Source organism: Myxocyprinus asiaticus, chromosome 2 (assembly GCF_019703515.2).
Source record: "Myxocyprinus asiaticus isolate MX2 ecotype Aquarium Trade chromosome 2, UBuf_Myxa_2, whole genome shotgun sequence".
Classification (NCBI taxonomy): Eukaryota; Metazoa; Chordata; class Actinopteri; order Cypriniformes; family Catostomidae; genus Myxocyprinus; species Myxocyprinus asiaticus.
The window spans coordinates 15,352,487-15,378,836 of NC_059345.1; the positions used below are offsets into that span (position 1 = coordinate 15,352,487).

At 36.4% G+C, this 26,350-nt stretch overlaps 2 protein-coding genes across 3 annotated transcripts in view; one reads left to right on the plus strand and one right to left on the minus strand.

Annotated features, from left to right (window-relative positions):
* sdhaf2 (succinate dehydrogenase complex assembly factor 2) overlaps positions 1-26,350 on the minus strand; it is a 487,549-nt gene that overhangs the window by 129,261 nt on the left and 331,938 nt on the right. The gene's annotated exons all lie outside the window — the stretch shown is intronic.
* Positions 251-25,090, plus strand: plekho2 (pleckstrin homology domain containing, family O member 2). Its single transcript, XM_051715275.1, has 6 exons — positions 251-653; positions 10,519-10,668; positions 12,421-12,543; positions 18,682-18,786; positions 19,020-19,118; positions 19,654-25,090. The coding sequence occupies exons 1-6, from the start codon at positions 645-647 to the stop codon at positions 21,280-21,282; spliced, it is 2,115 nt and encodes a 704-aa protein (XP_051571235.1). The 5' UTR covers positions 251-644; the 3' UTR covers positions 21,283-25,090.

A 26,350-nucleotide genomic window follows, 5' to 3' on the forward strand; every position in this document is an offset into this window, starting at 1 on the left:
AAGCCGCTTGCTTATCCATATATGACATGGTTCTTTTCATTTCCCTGGTACAAATGGTATATTAATGCCTCCGTCAACCCTGACAAACATTACTATTGTTTGGGGAAATATTCTGTGAGTGACAACACATACTTTAGAGAAGTAATGGTCTGTGGCTCAAAACCTAGTTAGCAGCCTTTTTAGACAGGATTATTGGGCAGTATACGTTACGAAGGATTTGTGCAATATTCAGTATTTTGGCGCGTTCCACGATTAAACATTTCTGGAACGTTCAGAATTCAAACCTTTGGTCATTTTTATTGCGCATTCCGAGGCAAAACATTGCTGTCTAGGTAGGCAGCTCGCTAGGTTTTGAGACGAATCGTGTTGTCTCTTGGAAGCGGCAGAGGCTTTTTGGGGGGACTTACCGGAAACCAAACTTTTTTTTTAAGCCTCAAACTTGTAACATTGCTGAAGTCGAAAGAGGAAAAGAGCAGAAGCACCGTTACATTTCAGCCCGCATACAGTTCCTTGTTTTCATCGTCATGTTGGATCTGAGAAAGTTCAGAAGGGAAATCGTCACTTTTGACCCGAGATAAAATCCAGCGTCGAGTGTTTCTTTTGCGCATAACGGGATCTTTGTGATTTTTTTTGATTTTTTTATCATGGAAGATGTAAGTATATAATCAACTTTTCATAAGATATTTACAAGGCGAAAGATTTAAAAAATTAAGTAAATAAATAACATTATTTAAAATAAACTATCTCTAAATCACACATTGCATGTTTTCGTGTCATCCCATCTTTGACGTCGTGAGGAAAGACTTAAACTCTAGTTATATACTTCAACTTTTACTTAGTCCAGTGCTGATGTAGAATATTATTCTTTCTCCTTAATAGTGTAGTGTAATATATTGAAACGGTGGGGTTTGAGCATCACTTGTTTATTTGAAACCTATTTGTGTACTGAAATAAAACTCGTTGTGAAATAGCCCTACAGAGTCGATGCGCTAGTTATTACGTATTAATAAACGAGATTCTGTCCACCAGGACAACAAGTCGAAGTGATGTGCTTTAGATTGGTGCCAGAAAGTGAACTACACCCTCTTTTGGTCCTGTTTACTTCATCAGCATCCAACGCCCCTCTCAGTCAAGAAGTGGTGTTTGTCATCTGTTTTCTGTTTTGTTTCATTGGATGGATGGATAGATGGATGGATGGGCACCTCACATTTGTGTACTATTGCAATACCATGTTTGGGCATGAATCATGGTAGTAACATCTGATGCCATTATTATACCATGGAACCACAGGGATAGTTGTAGTTCAGTTGGAGTCTGATTCTAACTATCTATCTATCTGTCTATCTATCTGCCTGTCTGTTTGTCTGTCTGTCTGTCTGGAGGATCTATCTGTTTGTTGTTTTATCTCAATATATTTAGAAACATCTAAAAAAAAAAAAATGTGTTTAAAGCCACTGCTTTTTAGAATGCATCTAAATGTGAAACACAAAAATAGATTGATGCAAAAAAGATCCTCTTACTATTTGCAAGACTAGTTTCAGGAAATACTCTGTGAAATGAGGAAGTAACATGGGCCTGTAGAAGCTGAAGGCAGGACTGAAACCAACATTGTTAATGTGTAGCATACACAGACATAGCTGGAATCTTTATTTATTTAACTTTGATAACACTGTAAATACTAATAGTTATCTCAAATAAAATAAAATACAAATAGTTGACTCAACTTAAGCTTTATTTTTTACTATTCTTACTAGTTTGAACTAAGTTACTGTTACTCTCTAAACCATAAAGTTGTCATTAATAAAAACAATCAAGTGGTCTTAATTAAACAGCACTTAAAATGTCACATTTTGGAATTATAACTTATATATATATATACGTTCTTTAAACTTTGGCTTCAAATACTACTAATTCAAAATGATCAAGTACAAAATTGCAGCTGTGTGGAATACCCATAAGCCCTTGCACTTGAATAAATTATGTATGTTTGGTCAAGACCAGAGAACTTACGGAGAAATATAATAACAAAAAAAAATATAAAAACATGAATATAGTTTTAATTCTTATGAGTATTGTTGTTGTTTTGTTGTAGCTGGTTGAGAGTTGGGATTTGTGTGAAGTCAGCTTGATGGTGATTAGTGTTACCTCTGGTGAACTTGGAGCCTGTTAAATTTAAGTCATTCTTCTCTACTCAATTGTACTTTACAAAAGTGTAGATTTATGTGCACTAAGAAGTACTGATGTGAATCTAATGTGCCAAATGTCTAACCTAGAGTCTGGTCATAATTTACCTTATGCCGGAGTCACACATACTCCGTGAGCGGGGCATGAGTGAGGCTTGAGCAACGTGTCACGTTTTGGGCTTTCAAATTGGCCGCATCTCTTTTCTAGGTTCCTACGGCAACGGCAAGCAGTCACTTGCACTTGTTTATCAGCTTACTTGGTTGTGATTGGTTAATATATCAAAGCCCCTTTCAAGGCAAGTCAGTCCACTCTGCAATCATTTTTGGAACGCTCTCGGGCAGGCTGGGCAGCTATTTCTTTGTAAACAAGTGGCATAAAAGTACAGTTCCTATCTACTTGAATGGGGAAAGACTGAAATTTCCAAAACAGTTGGTCATGATTACAATCAAAGAACATCAACAGTAAAATCTGACAACAATATTATCATAAATTGTACTGCTTTACCTCAGATTACACTAAAAAACAAATTTTTCAGGCTGGATCAGCTAATGCGCTAATGTGCGTTCTTGAGTTGATTGACAGGCGATGTCTTTATCTAAGAGGTGATTGGCTCTTTTACCTGTAAGGCGGGAGTTCCAATTTCTCCCATTCATTTTAATACTAGCCTCTTCTAAACTCTGTATATATACAATACGGGCAAAAGTACTGCAGATTATTTATTTATTCTTTCCTTAGTTATTTTTGTTTGTTTGTATGCAGACCTATAATTTGTAGTGTATAGTAGGCTAGGTTCGGTTTACATTTTTTTTTTTTTTTTGCTTTTGCGTCTTTTCTATAATCTCCTGATTATTTTAGTTTTATAATAATATAATTAATTATAATTTTATTTATCACACATATACAGTGAAATTCTTTTTTTTCCACATATCCCAGCTAAACTGGGGTCAGAGTGCAGGGTCAGCCATGATGCAGTGCCCCTGGAGCAGATAGGGTCAAGGGCCTTGCTCAAGGGCCCAACAGTGGCATCTTGGCAGTGCTGGGGCTTGAACCCCTGACCTTCTGATCAGTAACCCAGAGCCTTAACCGCTGAGCCACCACTGCCCACTACCCAGAGCCACTGAGCTCAGTGTGAGCCGCGCTGCAAAAATAGGATTGGCGCTAAAACTATCCATTCAGTGCCGCTTCTGGGATGCGTCATCTCACGACTTACGCTTGCAGTGTGAAGCGTGTAATCTGTTAACATGGGCACCGAAATGAAAATGTGCTGCTCACGCCCCGCTCACGGAGGATATGTGAAACACTGTATAAGACATGCTATAATTCCAGTTAAATAATTTAATAAAAACAACAATAATTTAATCACAGATGAGTTAAGTTTACTTTTAACTAGTACACTGTACTTAAATAATTAAGTTCACTTTACTTGAGCCAGATAAGTGTTTACTTAGAAACAGCACGCAAACTGATTGCCTTAAAAAATCTAAGGTCAACCAATTAGATTTTACAATGAAGACAAAACTGCATACAGTTTGCTCTGCCTTGACAAAAATCTAAAAAAATATATAATATGCGAAAAAATTAGCAAATGCGAACCAAGACAGATGAGTAGAGAAAGATATTTCTATGAGGGAATCCATCTATTTCTTAATGACTCTGAATGAATTTGAATGAAATTGACATTTAAAGATTCACTTTAATTACATTTTTGTATTTAACAGCCAATTTAATGGCATATTTATTTACGTAATGACAGTATGGGAACACATACATAGCTTAATATGACGTTTACACAAAGACTACAAAGATGTGGTCAAATTACATTTTGGGTTTTTTGGGGCTGCATACAAGGTTTATATACTTCAGAGAGTTGTGAAAACATGTTTCTTTGTTCACACCTTTTTTTATTTTTATGAAGATCCCCCAGTGTTCGCTGCTTAATGAAGCTGTTAAATGGTGTTGCCCTCTCATTCTTTCTCAGCCTGTCATATTCTTTTAAGAGCAGCTAACTGAGTGCTTACATATTATTTCATGTTTTATAACACTAAGATGCAAGTTGTCATTTACTGTAGCTAGTCTCACGTAGCCAAAATTTTGACTATCAGCATAAAGTCAGATACATTTTGCAGCTTATTCTGGCTAAGAACTGCCCCCATAGATCAACCACAGATCAACCATTATGTACTGTTTTCGGGTGCGTAAATCTGAAATATCACAAAAACAGATCAGCATGGAAGAACTCAATTAAATAATTAGATTTAAAAAATAGATCTGTATGTATACATTGTAATCAGAATTTCTTTCTGCCCAAAAGTATAAAATATGATTATTTCACAGACATAACACAGAAAACAAAGTGGATGATACAGTTCTGCTCATGGATAACTAGTTTAATTGCTAAGTGTCTCAAACTAAACTTTATCAAAAATATCTTTCAAAGAGATGATGCCACAAAACTTTGTAAACTTTACCAAATCCAGATTAGTTCATGGGTGACAATCCCCCATGTGAAACTCAAAGTTATAATGGTGATAGCTAATGGCTCTTTCCATGTGGGGCTCCAACCAGCAGCCATCCAATTTCTGTCCTGAGTTTTAGCCATTACTACACATCACCTACAATGGAAAGGCTGCAAAAGATGCAAAAGCACTAATGCATTCCAATTGATTCCTTCTTTGTGGGTATTGACCTGGTTTCAAATTGCCTTAATTGTCCTGTCTATACCCTTCGGTAAAATCAGTGGTAAGCATGGTACATGCAAGACTTCTTGATTCCTGTAAAATATCTAACATTGGTTATTGTTTCCTGTTTTATACTTCTGTGATTGGGATTTCTGTTTTTCACTTCTCTTAATGTGACTGTGAAAATACTTACAACAAATTGTGGACACAATTGTTTGTGAGGACAGGTTCCTATTTGTTTGGACAGAACTTTAATTGGAAAGTCATACACTTGACAAAATGGGCAGTGTTAGGCTTTGAAGTTCAGTCAGTCTAGGCTTGGCTACAACAAGGTTTTTAAAAGAACTGCACAGATGATTCGTATTTAGATATGTGGTGAGTTGACAGAGAGTAAGTCAGTGCAGAGCACAGGGCACTTATATTTAACCCAGACGGAGCTTTGTGCATGCATGCATGTACTGTAGTATGTATATGAAATGCATGATGGCTTAATTGTATCTTCCCCAGCAATTACCCAGACAGTGTAGTCAGTTTTGCCTGTTCTTCCAGCATATTAAGCACAAACTAGATACCATTTTAGAGCCCTTTATAAAAATAAAATAAAAAAGTGTAAGATTGAAAGTGTTGATTTCATTGTCTTAATTGAAATGTCTTTGGTTAATATACTCCATAAAAAGTTGCTAGTGCCCTTACCTCCAGTCTGATAAGATGACAAAATTAGAATTGAAGATAATTTTCCAGTGCATCTGAGGTTCAAGTGCAGGTCTGTCAAGCATGGCTAAAGTAAAAGAGTAAAAAAATATCAAAAGAGTATAAAAAATATCAAACATATTAAAGTGTACCACTATGGGAAGAGTTCACACACCAAAATGGAAATTCTGTTGCCAATTGTCAAGTTATTCCAAAACTTTATGACTTTCTTTCTTTCATGGAACACATAAAGAATTGCAGAATATCTGAGCTGCAGAAAAAAGCACCATAAAATTATCTTTCGCATTCATTTGCGTATCATGACCCGTCCTGCCAGGTGATGTCAACGATGCCAAACGCTATTGGTTCTGATGTGTTTTTTAGTCAATTGCAAACAATGGCGGGCCATGCATTTTATGTCTAGGCCTTCAGTGTGATTCATGCCATTAAGAAAACACAGTTTCACAATGAATAAGACACCGTATGCCTTTGGGCATCATACATTATTTCACAGCTAACTAATAATACCAATTGACATTTTAAAAACACATCGATGCACAAATGCCAGAACTTGAAATGACACTTAATGCTCAAGCAAGCCTAATTTTAACTGCAGCATGACTGTTTTGTGAAATGAACGTCTCCTGAACAGACATTTAAAAATCATAATTTTCTAATAATAAAAAAATCTAATAATATTTGCGATTTAAATGTTGCTTGCAATAAATTTCATTTCGTCAGGGTACACGGTTATGCTACATTCCATGCAAGTTGGATGTGGGATATTCCTACTTGATATCTCCGGCCATAAATGCATTCCATTCCACAATATTCAGAACTGCAATGCTCCCATTAGCTTAGCAGGGGTTTGACTCTCATTAGAGATGTCTGCTAGCAACCCAACTGATAAACACTGCTGCAGCGCTAGCATTTGTGCTTCAGATGTACGATTATCAAAAGAGATTATAATGTTTTATACACCTGTTTCTGCAAGCGTTTGTTAAACAAGCTTTAATATAATTTTTATCGATATTACTTAATAAAGTAAAGGTTTATCACTTACTTTGTATATCTCCCTGAGTGTCAACATGTTTGTGTGACATCATGCCCCTGCATCTCGGTGAAATCGGAGTTTCTGCACGAGTCTACAAGTTGTAATTCTGACTTGATGCATTCCATTGCACTTTTCCTAGTAGGAACCCGACTTTCCGAGTTGAATGGAATGCAGCACTTCTTTTCAAAACTTGATCTGACACTGAATGCTCCAGAAAACTCATGATGTTGCTGTAACAATGCAAAAAGCACTTACCAATTTGCTTGAAGTGAAAATCAGTCCTTCTTTCATGATTAATAAATTAAGCAATCACACGGTCATACAGAACATCTCAGGTTTATAAATCCATAAGGATCTCTTTCTCAATGGCGATAGCGGCAGTAATGACAGTGGACTCGTCAGCAAGATCTCGCGCTCTTCGCTTTCAAATTACAACACTTAAAGCGTGATTGCGTCACTCAAGGCCAGCTAGAAGGCCTCGACCGGGACATATCCTAAAGATCACACCCACCGAGAACAAATAAATCAATCTGATTGGCTGATGAATCTGACAGTCTGACATTAGATGCGCATTCATTTGCACTGTTGAGGGATTCTGTGGAAATTCTGAAGGACTGACGGAGTGGAGCTCAGACTCACACGCTGCTTTAGCTAACGAGCTCGGCTTTGGGCATGCGATTTGTGAAACAGTTGTCACACTTCGCTTGTAAGCATCAAGGAATAAATTCTGACTGGATAAACTTAATTTTTCTCTATTTGTTTGTAGATTAAGAGTGGAAAGCGATTAAAAATACATAGGCAAAAAGGTGACTGAGAATGAAAGGATGAAAAATATTTATTTATTTGGCATGTTAGGCCAGCAGAGAAGGCTTTGCTGGCCCTGAGAATTCGCCACTGATCGCAAAATGGCGTATTGGAATATGGAAGGGAAGCTTTTCACTAAATAACGACTTAAATTTGTATCTGTTCCTCTCACAAAGCTATAATATGTCTTCAAAACTCTTGAAATATACAGTAGTGTACAAGCTGTTTGGACTATTTTAATGGTACTTTACTGTCCTGTTCGGAGCTTGACAGCACCTGGTCGCTATATGCTTTCGCTGTAAAGAAATGACCAGGGCCTCATTTCCCAAAAGCATCTAGATCTAAGTAGATTGTAGAATCCATCTTACGATTCATCTTAGTTTTGAAGCACATTTCCCAAAGCCATCATAACTTAAGTAGCACTTGGAAATGGTCGTAGATTTACGAGTGCTCTGGAGAGCGCTAAAAGCATCGTAAGGAGACAGACTTATGCAGTCACCTGCAGGACAATGGTGAAATTACACTCATCTTGTCATGCTGAACCTCGTTATATTCAGTATGAGCTTGATCATTGTCAGGATCATTCACAGGGCTTCAGTGGCTAACCACAGCCACTGACATGTCTTTACTGACCCTGAAAGCTATTGCAACTTGACCCACAGAATTTGTGAATACGAAACATTGCAAAAGCACCTCTAAGGAACGAAGCAGTTGTCTAAAGGTAATAGAAAGATCTGCACAAAATTATCACGAAACTACATTTAAGTAGCCTAAGGCTACGTCCACACTAATATGGTTTTGTTTGAAAATGCATCTTTTTCTCTACGTTTTGGCCTTCATTCCACACTAAGATGCCATTTTTTAGTTTTTCGAAAAACGCTCTCCCAAGAGGATACATTTGAAAACGTTGTTTTCGCGTTGTAGTGTGGACAGGGAAAACAGAAATATCTGAAAATGATGACATATTTGTTGTCATGTGACGCAATTATGTGATACATTCAACCCAAAATAATCAAGATGGCGGCCCATGTTGTAGCGCCGTTGTTGTGCCTGATATTGACATAGCATGGTTAAAGACAAATATTACTTTGTACAACCTTCACATTGCATTCCTTTAAAGGCGACGGGAAGTTTACTTGGAATTGCTGTCTGGTGACAGAACATAAGGACGTTTGCATTTCAGACCGTACATGGAATGCCGATTTTTCACATGCGCAGTAAGTGGGATTTAAGAGTTTTCATAAGTTTAAGTATGGTCGAGCAAATTTTGGAAAACACTTGAAAACGGCAGTGTGGACGGAGAGCATTCTAAAACGGCATTTTCAAATATATATTAATGTGGTTGTAGCCTAAGTAGTTGATTAGGTTGCGTATTTAAGAAAGCAAATGTAAACATTTTCCCAGCGAGGTGAAGAATAAATATTTCTAAAGTCACATAGGTTTCCTGAATAAGCTGTCAGTTATACAGTGTTGCCAATCTCCATTATTCAAAAATATTTCACTGCTGACCAATCAGCATTGTGTGATATAAATGTGTAATTAAGTAAAAAAAATAATTAAAAAAAATCTAAAAGAATAAAAAAAAAAAAAACATTTATCTTTTTGAGGGAACTTCACACCAACAAACTTCACACAAACTTAACTTCACAGAAGATCTGCACTGAGAATGAGTTACAATTTCTTTGGTTGAGATCTAGCACTACGAAGTTCAGTTTTTATAAAAATAACTTCCTGTTTGATTAACCCACATTTAAGGCTTATGCCTCAGCTTATTTCCTGCTTGATTTAAACCTTTTTTAATGCTCTCGTCTGCAGTCTCTCACACCACCAGCCCTGACTGCTGCTCTCGTTTGCACTTGCGACAGCACAGCGCCATACTCTGCTGTACTCGCCACTCTATTTTATCACAATATAGATTTTCCGTCCCACCCTAAGTCTCTCTCTTCAGCGCTTGTTATGTGCGGTGCACTCTGCACAAATTTATCAACAAACAGAATGAAGAAAACAAATTGCTACCCTCATGTTCCATCCCCCCATTTTCAAAGACACTGTGAGGGCATTTAGTGACCTGTTGCCCATGTTGGTTTCTTGGACAAGGTAGTGTGAGAAAGTCTATCTCCATCCCACCCCCCATGGCACGGTGCTGCTCCTATTATTCTCAGCGCTTTCCTCCCTCGGACAGCTGCACCTTCCCTAGCACACGTTGCTCTTTCCAGAGGCCCAGTGAAAGTGGAAAAACAGCTCGATGACCCTCCAAAGAGACATCCTGAGGAATTTCCTCCTGTAGACTTCAATTGTAAACCCTGGGAATTTCGAAAACAGCTGCATTTGGGTGAATTTTTAAAATAATAAAGTACGTATTGCAAAACCTTATTCTGAAAGCTCATAGCTACACTTACCTGTGACTTTTTATTTAGTCATGATGGTAAAAGATTTTCTGGGTGGTTGCCAGTGTGTAGCTATGCAATTGCTAAGAAGTCGTTTTATGCCAATGATATGCAGTTACTAGGGTGTTCTGGTGGGTTGTTATGTAGTTGCTTACTGGTCCAAGCCAAAAGAGCCCAGACCTATGTCTCTATGATATTCTAGCCCCTAGATATGGCTCAAGACTCTTTTTCAGCATAGTTGAAACGTAACATCAATCACATAGAAAAGTAATAGCATGCCTCTCCTGAACAAGCCACGTGAATTGAGGCACCATTCTTGTCCGTAGCATGGTAGAGGACGAGTTACATGCCAAAGTTTGATACTTAGGGTTAGGGGTTTGTTCAAATCCCAATAGCAATAGTCATGTTTGCCTTAGCAAGCCCTAGTAATTATGTGCTGAATAAGTCATTCAGATAAGATCCCCAAAAGTGATGAGAATGCTATAAAAAAATAACAGATGTGGAAATCTGTCCTTTCTATAAAGTCTAAAAAAGGTGTTCAAGGTCATATGAAACCCACATGCTGCCAAAATATGATAAATCTAGCCGCTACATACTTCATCCTCCCATTTTAGGAATGCTCTCTCTGGACTCAGATCTCATATTTGAAATTCATGTCAAGTCAAACTGAAATTGTGCTCCACTAAGAAAACGCTGATTTCCTTCTTTCTGTGCAAAACAGGGTGTGAAAGAGGAGCCAGCCAAGCCCAAAGAGGTGAAGAGCACTGAGAAGGCTGGCTGGTTGAAGAAGTCTTCAGGGAGGTTTTTGAGTGGCTACAAGGACCGATACATTCAGCTGGAACGAACAGAGATTGTGATCTATGAGAACGAGGTAAAATAAAGTGTGATAAATCAAAGTGACATGACATTCGAAACACATTTTACTTCCATGATGTGACATATTTCGAAGTGTAAAATTATATAGGCCAGTGGTTCTCAACTGGTTTTACTTCGGGACCCAGATTTTACATTGGATATTAAGTGGCGACTCAACATAGTAAAAAACATAACCTGTATTTAATGTAGCCTAGGTCGCATTTTCTTTTACCTTGCATAGATTTGTTCATGGTTTTCAAGTATAAGGGCATGTATCAAGTGACATTATTTTTGTTGTTAATGTCAACAACAAAAGATACAGGAAGTTTTTTCTCCCCCTTTTAAAACTTAATGAGAATATTTATTTATTTAAGCCTATTATATTTACCATCTAGTTTACTTCCTAATGTCAAACATCATTCAAACAGAGTATGTATTACACAGGAGGAAAACTTTGTCGATAAGTCTAGCTGGTTTAGACTTTAAAGCCCTTTATGTACTTGCCCTTGCTGTATATTCACAGTGCAATGCCATATAAGCTGAGATAAGTACATAGATGGCTCCTCATTACTGTGTAGCTAGTCTTTCTTAAATAAAAAAGTATTATAGTATTTTGTTTTAAAATCAGTAACCTAGACAGATTTAGAAACTAACTACTACTGCCAAATTTATAATAAAAATGAAGTCTAATAGATTCCACCTAATAGATTATTAACTATAACATTTTTGTCAAAATACTGCAGTTACAGTTACTGTTGTAAAATCACAATAAATTTTAGTAAAGCTGATAATGTGTACTTTGAAAAAACGTTATTTTGGCGCATGCAAATTGTTGTATCTTTTCCTCGTCAGCGCAGTTTTTAATGTCAGGGCAGTCTAGCTGTTTGAGAGGTTCGACTTCCTCCATAGCGCTTTAAACTAGAAAATTCTCAGTAGAGTTCAAATGGGTTGCAGTTTTGTGGTCTACACCACGTTATCGAGGGAACCTGATTGACGTGTGCACGCTCCAGAGATACAGTAGGTTAGAGCAGAGCAGATTACTGGCACGAGTTGTTCTGTGATGGCTTGCACCACACTCATGCATAAACCAGGCTTTAATCGTGCCGCAAAAATTAGTGTTTCAGAGGAGAAGCATATTTAGCGCATATAAAGTGATATCATTAAATTTGCCTCAGCGGCCAGAAATTGTGCTTGGCCAATGCAAAAAATTAAGTGGAGCAAGAACCCTGGCTCTGTTCCTTCCTTGATGTTCGCGACCCAGTCCGAACAGACCTGCAACCCATTTTTGGGTCGCGGCCCACCAGTTGAAAAACAATGATATTGGCTACAACGTGAAAAAATTTAGGGCAGGACCTGATAAGGTTGTGAAAGTTATTACATTTTTGATTCCATTTAAATGAAAGATTATGAAGATAAAAAATTGTATCTTTGAAATAACATGCACTGATGAATTTACACAACAAGAAAAGTAAATCAGAACTCAAAGATTTCACATCAAATTCTTCCAAGACAATATGATCTGAACTATGCCATCCACAATTATTTTACAGCTCTATACATTTACTGTATGTCATCAATTGTACTTTTGTGTCTTTTTTTATTCCTCCAAAGCAATTTAAGGTGAAACATCTGAGACAAAGTTGATGCTTAATGAAACAGTCTGTAGCTAAAAAACTTAAGTATCCTGAGAAAGAGCAACCTCTGAACAATAAATGTTTTCTCGGGTTTAGCCCTGAATACAATTAAGAACATATACACTCTCTTGCAGGAATTAACAACATGCATGGAGAAATTGGACCTGGACAACTATGATAATTGTCAAGAGTTAAAGAGTCCATTCAAGAAGAAGCACAGGCTGGTACTATTACGAAACCCCAAGAGCAGTAACAAGGTAATAATGAACATTTCAGCACAGTACCACGTCAAATACATCAGACTGCAATTTCCTTTGTATGTGATATAAAGAGTGGTCCTTATTGGGATGACAATGCAATACACAGTTGGTGATGGCAGTCTAGCTGTCATGACGTCAGTAGTTCAATATGGCACGCACTAGAGGCACACTGGGTCATTGTGCTGAGCGTAATGAATCAGACACATATCTGACTGGACACATGACCAATGATGAGCCTCCAAATTACTCATGCTTCATGCTCTTTTTACTTCACTGGTTTCAAAGTGTTTTTTAAACAACTGCATTGCATGTGGAAAATAGCTAAATGGTGCTACTTTTTGTACTGGTATCGTAACAAATTTTGCAACACTTGTATAAAATTCAAGATAAAAAATATAAACATTGTGTTTTACAAGACAGAACAAGGGTGTCTTAGCTTGTGCAGGGCATTACATAGTGTTTATGTTTTCAAAAGCCAAGGGCATGACATCCTGTTTGACTATGCATATACTTGCGGTATATCAAAACAGCCACAAGCCAGCTTTTTTTCGCTTTCTAGTGAAAAGTGGATTTTTTTTTTGCGTTAAGTAACATCTTGACTCTAAATATACAGTATGCACAAAGTGTAGAATTGTAGATACTAGGAATGTACCTGTATAGGAATTTTGGCTGATACCAATAAAGTGCAAATAGTGGCAGATACTATTTGCACCCCTATTTAAATGCTAACATACAGGCATCACTGCAGTGTATGTATTGTGTTTATTTAAAGTCCCACAAACATCCTACACCAACCCCTACCCCTAAACATAACCTTCCCTTTCAAAAATTAACCATGGTTTTACCACAGTAACCATAGTATCACCATTGTATGTTGTAGTAAAGTCATAGTAATCACAAAATTAAACTTGGTAACTATATTTACACCATATTACTGTAGTAACACCATGGTTAATTTTACCTGGATCAAACCTTTCTCTTTACAAATCCCCCCCGACCTTCATCGTGTCCAAATCAGAACAAGGAAATGAACATTTCAATTAATTTTTATTTATTATTATAAATAGTATTAAAGGAAATATTAATATTGGAGACAGGAAACATGATAGAAAAAAGTGATACAAAAAGTGGAATTGAACTCGGGTCGTCCGCACGAACAAAGAACATCCACAGTATCTTTATACCCCATGCCACTGCAGCGACCATAGGGGCACAGTTTGTCTTCAATTTCTTTGTCTTCACCAGACTATTGGAGTGCAAATAGCCGCACTGTGTGGTAGGTGCTATTTACACCTAGTGCAAATAGTCACTCCGTTATTTTTATTAAGGCCCATAACCAATATGATAGCCAATATTATAAATGTATACTTTTTTGTCTGTTGTTAAAATGAAACCTTTAGATGTTTCATGCCTCAAGATATCAAAACCTCTGTATGTTGTGTGATAGAAAAGATGGATAACTGTTTAGTACTTTTATAACCTGTGATAGAAGAAGAGTAGACAATTAAAATTGAAAGAAAAAAGCCCAGCTGATTTTATTTCCATCCAGTATTAGCCAATTCAGACCTATTTGATAACTAAAAACACTACTGGCCAAAGCCAATATAGCCACCGATATAATGTGCATTCCTAGTATACAGTACATTTTTAAGAACTTTAATTTTTAATAGCATACCAACACTCTGAAGTGAATTATTATTATTATTTTTTTAATAATTTTTTATTTGTATATATATATATATATATATATAGTTTCACTTTGAGCTTGTAGACTGCTGGATTGTATTACTATTTGCCTTACTGTTCTTTGCTGACACATACCATAACAGTTGTCATGAAGGGTAAATGATGACTTCATCCGGAGGGGAGTGTATTGAACATGATACTGTATGTCATAACCTTTGAACACACACAGGATGTGTCATAGTGCTCCTTGAGCTCAGATCAATTAAAACATGCTAAACTATTCTGTAAATTTGTATAATTGTTTTGAATGTTCTTTATATTTAGTATCTACTGTAAACTACAGCACTGAATTAAGCAAGTCTTGGAGTTAGGGAAAAGTCTTAAGAAATGCAGAAGATACCTAACTGGCGAAATATGTATTATTACTAACAGATGATGAGACCGAAGCATTGGCGAACTGCAAAGAGCTGAGCAGATGTCAAGAGACTTCTCTAAAGGAGAAAATGTGTATGTGTGTGTAAAGTGTAGCCAGACCAGCATGTCACTTTTTCCTCTCTTGAATACTGTGAGCAGCCAGCTCTATGAGTCAGACACCACGGCCTAGTGTTTTATTTAATAACTAAACCTCACGTAATGTAGTTCTTGAAAAGTGTTTAAAGACTTTATAAAGACCAAATGCTTACCTCCTGTTTCACTCCTTCAAAATAATTATAGGACCACCCTCCTCTAAGAGCAATAACATACTGTTATTCTACAAACTTGGTTTAAGGTTTTTTATTTTTATTTTTTTATTTATTTATCCCTAAACCGAGACCAAAATTCCTTACACTAACTCCTCCTAAAGCTTTCCACCTAACTTGGCACAGACCTTCAGAATATTCTGGAAAACTGTGCTACGTATTTTCTAACTGATCGGACTTGCGTTTTTCACAGTGGACAATCTAAAATTGGAAAAATCCCATTAACTAGGGAATGCTCAATCCAAATGTCCAAAAATTCAATTGTAAAAAAACCCACAAAAGTTGGTCTTCCTCTCTCACTCTCTCTCTATCTCTATCTATCTATCTATCTGAAGGTTTATCTGACTATCTATGGCTCTTTCTCAGTGTGCATTCTTTTGTGTTCTTACGTTCTCGTGGACTCGTTCTATGTCATTATCCACTGCCGAAGTTCGATTTCAATCTTGAAGAATGCAAGTACCGAGAACGCAGGAAATGACCCGGATGTGTCTTTGAAATCGAGGATGCATTGGATGGTGACTTATGGGAAAGAACTCGGTACTACAGTGGCAGACGGAGGACATTTATCGTTTTGTTTTTTCCTCAAGATTTTCCCACCTTAATGTCACGAAATCTGACTGCTCGTGAGAATCGTTATACTCCGTCAACATTTGTTGTTTTTTGGGGCATTATTTTAATACATTGATAAACAATGAGAAAACGCATGTTTACAGACTTTATTCTTTTCAGATTACATTTTTTTTATTAATTCTCATAAATGAACACAGAAAAACAAAACATATATATACAGAATCAATTTTAACCCCCACTATTACCCCTCCCCCTCCAAATCCCAACCCCACCCTGGCCCCAACAACATCCCAGTGGTTGCAAATTATATAGACACACACACACACACACACTAAAATTTAAAAATATATAAAAAAAAAAAAAAAAAAAAATATATATATATATATATATATATATATATATATATATATATATATATATATATATATATATATATATGTAATAATCACCCATCCATAAATGACATATACCTGCCCCATTTCTCCATGAACCTGTTGTACTTCCCCATTCTTCTAAATGACCCTTCCTCAAAGGCCGTCACCCTTCCAACCTCCAGCCTTTTAAACTTATCTGCCTGGCGATCATGACACTGTTTAAGACCCGACTCTTTATGTGTCTATTTTCAATGTCGATGACCGCCCCATCGCCCAAAATACAGAGTTTGGGGCAAAATGATACCCAAGTGCCTAATACATCGCACACCAGCCTCTGAACCTTCAACCAAAAATCTCAACACACCCCCAAAAAACATGGATTGTGTCTCCATCCTCTGATTGGCATCGCCAGCAGGTGGGTGTGTCTTTAAGACCAAGCCTATACAATCTAGAGGGGGGTCCAATAGAACCGATGTAAAATCTTGAATTGCATAAGGCGCACCCTTGCGTCTCTAGATACAGTCTTGATGTTTTTTAGAATCCTAGCCCACACTCCCTCCTCCAATTCCAAGTTTAAATCTTTCTCCCATAATCTCTTTTGAGTGGTCGAGGTTCCATCCCCCAGACTCTGAATTAACAGGGAGTAATACACTGATGCCTCATGACCTTTTCCAAAAGCAGTAATCACCACTTCCAGAGTATCTGCCACATTAGGGGGGTGAATGCTATTCCCAAAAATAGTACAGGGCACGTGGCACAGCTGTAGATACTTAAAAACTGAGATCTGGGGATCCCAAAATGTTGTACCAAATTTTCAAAGGATCTCAACACATTACTCTCATATGGGTCACTGAGTGTAGTAACCCCCCTCACAATCCACTCTGACCAGCAGAAAGGGGACTTATTAATACGTAGTTTAGGGTTCAGCCATAATCTCGAGGCAACATTTAGATAAATATCCGAATTAAACACTCTGGACACTTTTGTCCATACCGAGTGCATATGCGAGATAACGGGGTGTAATTTAACTTCTCCGGTTAGATTGATAGAAAGGCTTTGCAATGGCAAAATAGGGCCAAGAACTTCCCATTCAATACAAAACCAGGGAGGGGCTCTTTCAGGTGAAAGCGACCAATGAGCCAAATGTCTGAGACTGAACGCATAATAATAAAACAAAATCTTGGGTAGGCCTAGCCCACCTTTATCAGTCGGCCTATGCAGTTTACTGAAATGTAATCTGGGACACTTACCATTCTAAATGAAAGATTTTGCTATGCTCTCAAATTGCTTGAAATAAGAGAGGGGGACATCTATAGGGAGTGATGTAGCAGTTAGTTGAATTTTGGAATACAGTTCATTTTAATAACATTAACCTTCCTAATAATCGATAAATGTAATGAAGCCCACCTGCCCACATCGCTCATAAACCTTTTTATTAAAGGGTCAAAATTAACTCAGACAAATTTGCTGGGAATAAAATACCCAAATACTTACTGCCCTGTTTGGGCCACTGGAACGCACCCAGCTAGAAAGCCATTACTGGGCTGTATGCTGTCAGAGCCAAAGCTTCAGATTTAGACCAATTGACTTTGTATCCTGAGAACTTAGAAAAAGAATTAGTAATTCTGTGATGGCAAGGCATAGATCTAGTAGAGTCAGAAACAAATAATAAAATATAATCTGCATAAAGCAGAAGCTTATGCGCTATACCTCCCGCCATCACCCCTGGAAAATCATCCTCTTTTCTTATCATGGCTACTAATGGTTCCAGGGCAAGACAGAACAATAATAGGGAAATCCAGTGAGAAAGTCCTCCTGTCTTTCCGAGTTCGTTCTTCAAAGGTAGCTTGGCAGGACTGGTCTTCATAAGAACACAAGTCCATTCTCTGCGTTATTAGAATTGAGAAACACTCTATGTGTCTGTCTGGCTAGCTAACTATCTAGAGGTGGTTTGTCTACTATAATGTCTGTATAACCATCAAACATCAAACTTTCAAAACTAATTTATAATTTCAGACTAGGCTTAGTCAAGCCTTCATCAAAGTTTGTCTTGACAAACTTTACCTATCTTTTTTATTAATAGTTCATGCTATAAGTTCAGCATCATTATTAATATTGCTCATACTTCAGGGATTTCAACGAACTCATAAGTATTAATCTTTGTGCATAACTCATCCCACGTTGTTATTGTAACTTCATTGAAAGTCAGTAACTGTAATCTGATTACTATAATTTAAAATGTAATAGGTTACACTACTTTTTGACCAAAAAAAAAAATAAAAAAGTAATTAAATGATAGTAACTTATTACTTTGTTATCAGATTACACCCAACACTGGTAACATCCTAGTCACCCAGAACATCCTATTAATGCCCTAGCAACAAACCATAACACCCTAGTAACCACATAGCAATGCCCTGGCAACCACCCAGAACACCCTAGAAAGTTTTGCTCTTTCTTCAAAAAAATGAAAAATAAATAAAGTCTAGTCTTTATGCACTTCAAAGGCACATGCTGAGCTTGACAATATACAGGATGCTAGTATAAAGCTAACACAGCTGAACTTTGAGCCATATAAATAAACATCCTACTAATAATGACAGGGAAAATTCACTATTTTCTATAAAAATAGGATCAACATATATATAAATTAAAATTAATAATTTTAGATTTATTTGATTTTTACATATATTTTGCATATGCACATATAAATACAAATTTCAGTCTTTTACTATATCTAAAGCTGTTGTGTTTGTCATTTCTAGGTCCAAGATGTCAAATTTCAGGCTCAAACTCCTGAAGAGAAAGAGGCATGGATCAAGGCACTCAGTGAAGGCATCAACAAGGCAAAGAACAAAATTTTAGATCAGGTATTATTAATTTTTGGCTCTTGAATCTCTTGATTTTTAAAGAAATAGCATAATAGAATGCCTCTTTGCTTGCAGAAATTAAAATAGGCTAATTGTATGATGGCCAAAAATAATTGAGAACATACTATCATCTACTTCTATACAGAGGAAAAGTGAACTTCCAGAATAGAAAATGCTTTTGCATGAATGGAGATACATTTACTTCAAGCAATGTACATTTCTTAAAATTGTAGGTAAAAGTTGACGAAAGCTGCTCTTTAGAACATGTTACACGCTCTCGGCCAAAAGGGAATCGTGGAAGAAGACCACCGACCAGGATACACATGAAGGAGGTATGCCCATTATTTTTCACATACAAAAAGCTACCTAAAACAACCTTTTGACATTTATCAGCTGGGGATGTGCAAAACTACCAATTTTCATAATCGTTTTTTTGAACGACTAGTCGGTGTAAATGATAATAATCTATAATTAGGCTCAGTTATCTTTGTGTGACCCCTATCAGATGCGTTTCAGAGGGATATACAGATGCTAAGCGCAGCACGTCAACATGGTAACTAATGGATATTCAACAAATAAAACAGCTAAATAACTGTAACATCGTATTGCACAATACTATTAAAGTAAGAAAAGTAAGAAATAAGAAAGGCTCTAATACAGAGCAGCATGAACCCGCTCCCCAAAACGTTGCGTCTCTTAATTCATTTAAGAATTGCATCTCCCAATAAAACTGACACCAAGAAAAATATAATTGTTAGTAGTCGACCCAATAATCGACTAATCAGTAGTCGATTATTTTCAGCCCTGTTGGTGAACAATAAATCATAAATATCCACTAAATTAACTTTTTTTTTACCATTCCAATAGGCTGCGAATGTTTCAAGTGATGGAATATTGAGACTGGACCTTGATGGTGACGTTACTATGCAGAATGGAACTCACACTCTTAATATGGAAGGAGATAAACAAAACAAAACTTTGAAGCCATCTCCAACTATGAATGACATTCCTGAAGAGGACATCGATGAAGATTCCACACCCAAGAAGAAAATTATAGAGCCACCCATGCCGCCATCAAAAGACAACAAACCCAGTGACAGTCATAAAGAGGATGAACCCAACAATGAGAAACCTACACCCCAAAAGAAGATCCTTATGCCCCCGATGCCCCCATCAAAGCAGAATAAACCCCATGTCTCTGTTGATGGAAGTGCTGTTGGAGAGATTGCCTCAAAAGAAGAGAAAGCTGACATCTCTGAACTGACCCCATCCAGCAAGAACATCCAGCCTCCAGCGCCTCCATCCAAACAAGTGAAGTCCAGTCAAGTGGTCACACCAGCCACAGTCACAACAGAAGGAAAAGAATCTCAAGAGAATAATGATGAGGTTGACAGTAACGATACAGTGTTTTATTCAGCTTTAGACACTCCGAAGAGAAATGAGAAAGAAGATCAGGTGAAAACAGAAGTGGTAGAGGCCATAACTCTATCCAGTAAGATTATGAAGCCACAAGTCGTGATGTGGGATTCCCCTACTATAGCATCGAAAGAACGTCCGGTTGAACAAAAAGGGCAAAACTTGAAGAAAGCACCAGACACCACTGAAGAAGTTATAACCTTAATAGAACCTCACCAACTTAATGTGACACCACTTTCAACTCCTGAACCAGTAAAAAAGAGTCCTGGACCCCCTGCTCCACCCAAGAAGACTTTGAAGCCACCTGTCAAAAAGGAGGACACTCCTCCACAAAATGACCCCATGGTCAGTGCCAACTCCAACACTTCATCTTTGGAAAGGGTCTTGGAGCAGTCTTTAGAGAAAGATGATATCAAACTGACAACTCCAGAATCCAAAACTGAGCCAGGTGGCGATATGTCAAGTGAAGAGTTAGAGGAGAAGTCTTTAGACAGTGGTCAGCATTCAGGTGAAGAGTCTGAAATTGGGGACCAAGTCATGTCATCCACTGCAAAGCTGAAAGGTAGTTCCCAGGGTCTTGATGGGGAGACAAGTGAGGATGATCTAGAACCATCCGATAGCAAAGCCGAGAGTTTAGAGGAGCCATCCTTAGAAACTCCTACCACCACCCCAGAGAACTCCGTCCTCAACACACATCCAACACCAAGCCAATGTGCCAACAAGTCTCTGCTCCTAACTATGCCTCTCAAGCATTCCTCCAAGGCTCGCTCCGCATCCCTGGGAGACCTCCTTGTCGAAAACACAGAGAAGATGGAAGGCAAGGGGAAAGACATACCAATTAAACCACATGGAAGTGATGTAGAGGACTTGCAAAGTAAAGTGTCTTTTGAAATTGAAGAGACAGAAGAGATGCTAAACGCAATTGCAACTGGACAGAGTAGTGACATGGAAATTAAGGGGAGAGGAAGTCCAGAGATCTTGCTTACTGCAGCAATGGAGAAGCTCAGGAAAGCAAACCAGTTCTTAAGGGAAGCCAGAAATTTTAAAGATCATAACAAAAGCAACAGATTAAGTTGGTAATGGTAAGTATTGGTGGATGGAACCTATAAGGACAACATAAGATTTTATGTTGCAATTTTTCTCCCCAACCCAATCAATTTGTGAAAGTCTGACCATCTTTTTTTCTTTTTTTTTTTTTTACTTTGCCAGCTAAAATGCCTTACAGTTTTGCTTATGTAGCTACAAGTAGTTTAAGGATAAACTTTGAGGTTATTACCTCTAAATGTTGATCCTGTACTTGATGGGCCTGTTGAAAAGACCAGCATATATTGCATTTTGGATGCTGGTCCGCTGGTGTCCTTAACTAGTTTCTAGTCCTAAGCTAGTTAAGAAGCTAGTCCTTAACTAGTCCTTAACTGGCCTAACAAGCAAGACTTCATTGGTCAATTAGCTTCAGCTAAGCTTTGCTTGTGAACAGGATGGCTTTGCTGGTCCAACCGCTGAACCACCACCAAACCAGCATAAACCAGCCTGGACCAATATGGTCGAAGCTGGTCTTTTCCACGGGGGATCCCCTTGACCAGTTCTTAGAGCTAAATTTGAACATGGTACAATTTATTTTGTGGAGAAACAAGCAAGCTAAATGTTGTTTTACCTTGCTTCAGTCAAACAATTCTTCTTAATGATCTTAAGGAATTCTAAATATTTGTTATTCCATGAATTTCTTCTTGAAGTTAATTATATTTTGCACTTCAATAGAGTCAGGTTCTGGAAGTAAAAATCCTGTTCATTTTTGACATAGGCAAACTGATTTTAAACAGTACCATGAGCTTTGAGGTGCATCGGTTGCAGCCATCCGTCTGTGTTATTTCAACTTCATTTTTAAAAACTTGTGTTAAATTATGGAATTGGTGTTGAATAACTACACTACCCATGTTCCTGAAGATAAAGATTCACCAATCAAAGAATCACAGACTAAAAAGCATGCCAAAAGAGCTTCCATGAAGCATTGTGACTCAATTGAGTCTCCTTACACTTACATGTACTGTATATGTTTCTATACAGTATATGTAATATTGTGATTCACCTCGGAGCTGGTTAGTTATGTTCATGGCTTAGAACTCTTTTATGAAGTACTTTATGAAATCCCTATGGAAAAAATGAATAGGAAAAATACTTCCAGAACCAAGATGGCTAAAAAATGAGCTGGCACTGTTGCACTCTATTGACATTATCAGATGTTAAAATGTATTGTATGTTAAAATGTATCACCTCTGTTACAGACTAATTGCCCCCACAAATTAAATATACACATAACCACTATTAGGATTTTTGCTCATACATTAGCTTTTTATCTCACAGAGGATTGTTGTATGTTTTATGCTGAATTTTGCGCTGTAACTCCTGTATAAAAAGAGGTGGTTCAAATTGCTGTTTGTTTTGGGGCATCAGTCATTAAGCTCTGTTGTTACCAACAGACAGCTCTAAGGTAGCAAAATAAGACTGAAAATAAGAAATTGCGAGGAAGGAACGACTCAGTGCTCTTAGAAGTTTTATTTTTATTCAGAAGCCCTACTCTCTCACTTCAGCTCCGGTGGATTAAAAAAAAAATAAAAGCTTCAGAAAAGTTTTCTTAAGTTTTAATTTAACGTATAGTTATATTACAGTTTAAAACTGGACAACCAGCATATGATTAGCAGTGCAATAGCTTAATAGTGCATTTCTGTTAGGGTTAGTACAAATGATAATTTACAATAAGTATTCCATTTTGTGTTAGTATGAGGTCTGTTTTGTCTGATTCTCACAATATGATTTTAATTGAACTTAAAATAATTCTAAATGCATAAAGCTCATGATGTCATGATTAAGGGGATTGACACAATAATTCTAAATATATAAATCTTATGATGTCATAATTAAGGGAAGTGACAATGGTATTTTTTAATAATAAGCAAAGCATTCCATAATCTAATGACTACCAATCAATTGTTAATTTTTAGTTAAAATGCATTAACTAATGTTAAATTTGAAAAATGTTAATTTGAAAAATGTTTTAGTATAATTAACATTAACTAAGATTAATAATTGCTGTAAAAGTATTTTAAGTAATTGCATGTTAAATGATGATGTACAGTAGTTAACTAATGTTAATGAATACAACCTTTTTGTAAAATGCTACCAATTAATTTCCTTTTAGATGTAAATGTGATCCTCCACCTTGTGTAAATTAGATTTAATTCTGATCAAACTTGTAATAGTGCTCAGTGCCCCTTGTCCGATTATTACACTGTAAAAAATGTCTGTAATTTTAATGGTAAAAGACTGTAAAAATGCTAAAGTAAAAATTGTAATAGCTTCCTCTATTACAAAAAGACAATACATCTAGTTTTAAGGTAAAATGTTGTAAAAATTAAATTTTTTAGATGTAAAAAGTATGATTTTCCCGTATAATTAACGTAATTTATGTTTAACAAGAGAGTACATGTACTTTTTACGGTAAATTATTGTTAAAATTACTGTAAAAAAACAGTAATCAAACAGTAAAGGGATGTTCTGTGTTATATTTGATGTAGTTAAGTTAATGTTCATTGCATAATTTTAAATTCACATGTGTTATCCTGATGGTGTTAAGTGTTTGTTTGTGTGAGTGAGTGCCATACATGTTTATTGGTCATTGTTCCTGGAAGGGCCACTATTGATGAACTTCATGTAATCATTTGCCCTTCTGTAATTACTACAATGATTATCAATACATTAAAAAGTGAAAAGCAGATTTTTACAGTTTCAGAAGTTTAATATATTCATGTTATCATTTAATAATATAAACGATGGTACTGCACTGTAAAATCTACCGTAAAAACAACAGTTTTAAACAGGTTGTTCTGTAAAGTTGTTTACATTTTTACTGTATTTTTTACATAACTATTCTGGCAACCACAGCTGCCAGTTTTTTTTTTTTTTTTTTTTGCAGTGTAGCCATTATAATTTATGACTGAAATACTCAATGTGGGAACCCAGAAATCTCTTTATTGTCTATTTAGAGCTGCAGTTCTGTCTGTGTGCAAGCTCAATGTGCACCCACTTCTGCAAAGCTCTTGTTCTGCAGAAGAGAGAGGTGTGAAACAGGTTAAACATAGAGCTGTAACACTGTTGAAGACACTTTACCCAACTACTGTTTTCATTATCTGGCCTCCAGTGCACCATATAGCACAGAAAAAAGCCTCATTATAATGAAAGTATTGTTAGTTATTTGTCTCATGTTCTTTGTAATACTGATGCAGTGGGCACAGAGGTTCACTGTTCACACAGTTTATTAATAATGTACAGAAACCAGTTTCCTCATGCCTGGCCTGGCCTAGCCTGTCTGTTACTTTGAGTTCCATTATGCAGAGAAAAGTAGATCTTTATTTCCACATGTAATAGGGTTATTATAGTTATTTGTTCATCTGTATACATATTGTGTATAGCAATACATACCTATATATATATATATATATATTCTATACTGTCTGCAAAACCAACTCTTGTTCTCTTTACTATGTGTAAGAGATGATAGTCAAGTTAGTTTCACTTCAACTGTGTGTTTCCTAAATGAAGAACAGGGGAAAAGTACATTTAAAAGGCACAGTTACTCTAGACATAACAGAGTTGAGAATTACAGATTAATCCCACAATGAAAAAGGTTTTTGTGGCTCCATTTTGTAAGATATGATCCTGCATGTTAATAGCGCTTGATATAAAGTACTTAGTCTTTTATAATGAAATTAATTTTTAATGTTAGTTTTCTGCCATTTTGGTCTTACGGAGTACATTCCTTAAAATATTTGTTTTTTCCTTATTTTACTCTGATGTTGCAATATGTATCATTTAGCTCATATTTTAATAAAAACTATAGCTCAGTGAATATTTGAACATTATGTTGTAAATAACATGGCTGCCAGTGAAATGCTTAATATTTAAGTTATTAATGTTCTGACATATTCATGATTATTGTCGGTCTTTGAAAAAGAAACAAAGCTTATCAAATTTAGAATTCACTGTTGTATGTCTTTAATTTCATTATTAATGTTTACTGTTGAAGTTTAATTGAGGCTTACAGTTTTATTATTTCGTACAGTATTTGTTAAAGGTTGTTGCATTTACTAACTGGACTAATATATTTTTTAAAAATCTAAATGCATATAAAATGTGCAAAAATGGGAAATAATTGTTATGCAAAGCATGTCATAATAAAGACAAAGTGTCTTTAATATGCAATGTCTTAACAGGTCTGTTGTGTCTTTATTTGTCCATATTTTTAAATATTAGGGAAGGCCGGGGCTAGTTGTCACAGAGGGAAATTGTCACACAAGGACAATATTTCAGACACTAAAAGGGTTTGAGTCAAAATCTAATTACACAAATGCTTGTTTTCTCAAGCATTGTTTTTATGATGGTTTCCAACACCTACTTCAAAACTGTATAAGAATAGTTTTTGTGAATGTTATCCTCTAAACTGAAATTCCCTACACCATCATATTTAGCTGTTAGGTAAACAAGCAAACAGTAAAATCATCCTGGGTACACTAAACTGAAAAAAAGAAAAAAAACATGGAATGCGGTTTACTTAAAAACTCTTAACAAGTTCTTCTCAGAAATTGCTAGTAAATTTTATAGACTATATTTTCAAGCCTACACACAATTATTGGTTGCTTTAATTAGAAATGATCATGTAAAGTTTACTTGTAATACTTTTAAATCAATTTTACTCACTTTGTTTGTACATTTTAGCTAAACAATGTAGCACTGAATTAAGCTATGCTTTTAAAAGTGTACTAACATTTCAATTCTTTTTTAACATACTTTAACATATACCACATGACACATGGAAGCCTTCTACAGCGTAGCTTAATACACAGGTTTGCTTAACCACAAAATAATTTTTTTCAGTGTGAGGCAAGGGTCAGCTACACTGCCTGGCCAAAAAACATTTTCAGCTGGCAACAATTCTTTTAACCCTAACTGATGCAGTGTGTAGCTTCTCATTTCTTAAACAACCATGTCGGAAGACGTATCCCGTGGTCATGGAAAAGATGTTACTGTGTTTCAGAAGGGGCAAATTACTGGCCTGCATCAAGCAAAGAAAACAACTAAGGAGTGTGGCGAGGGT

Bases quoted from the DNA above. Each gene is read 5' to 3' on its own strand.
- plekho2 (XM_051715275.1), top strand. The intron at 10,669-12,420 runs GTAAAATAAAGT...ACTCTCTTGCAG, and splicing joins TTGTGATCTATGAGAACGAG to GAATTAACAACATGCATGGA. The intron at 12,544-18,681 runs GTAATAATGAAC...TGTCATTTCTAG, and splicing joins ACCCCAAGAGCAGTAACAAG to GTCCAAGATGTCAAATTTCA.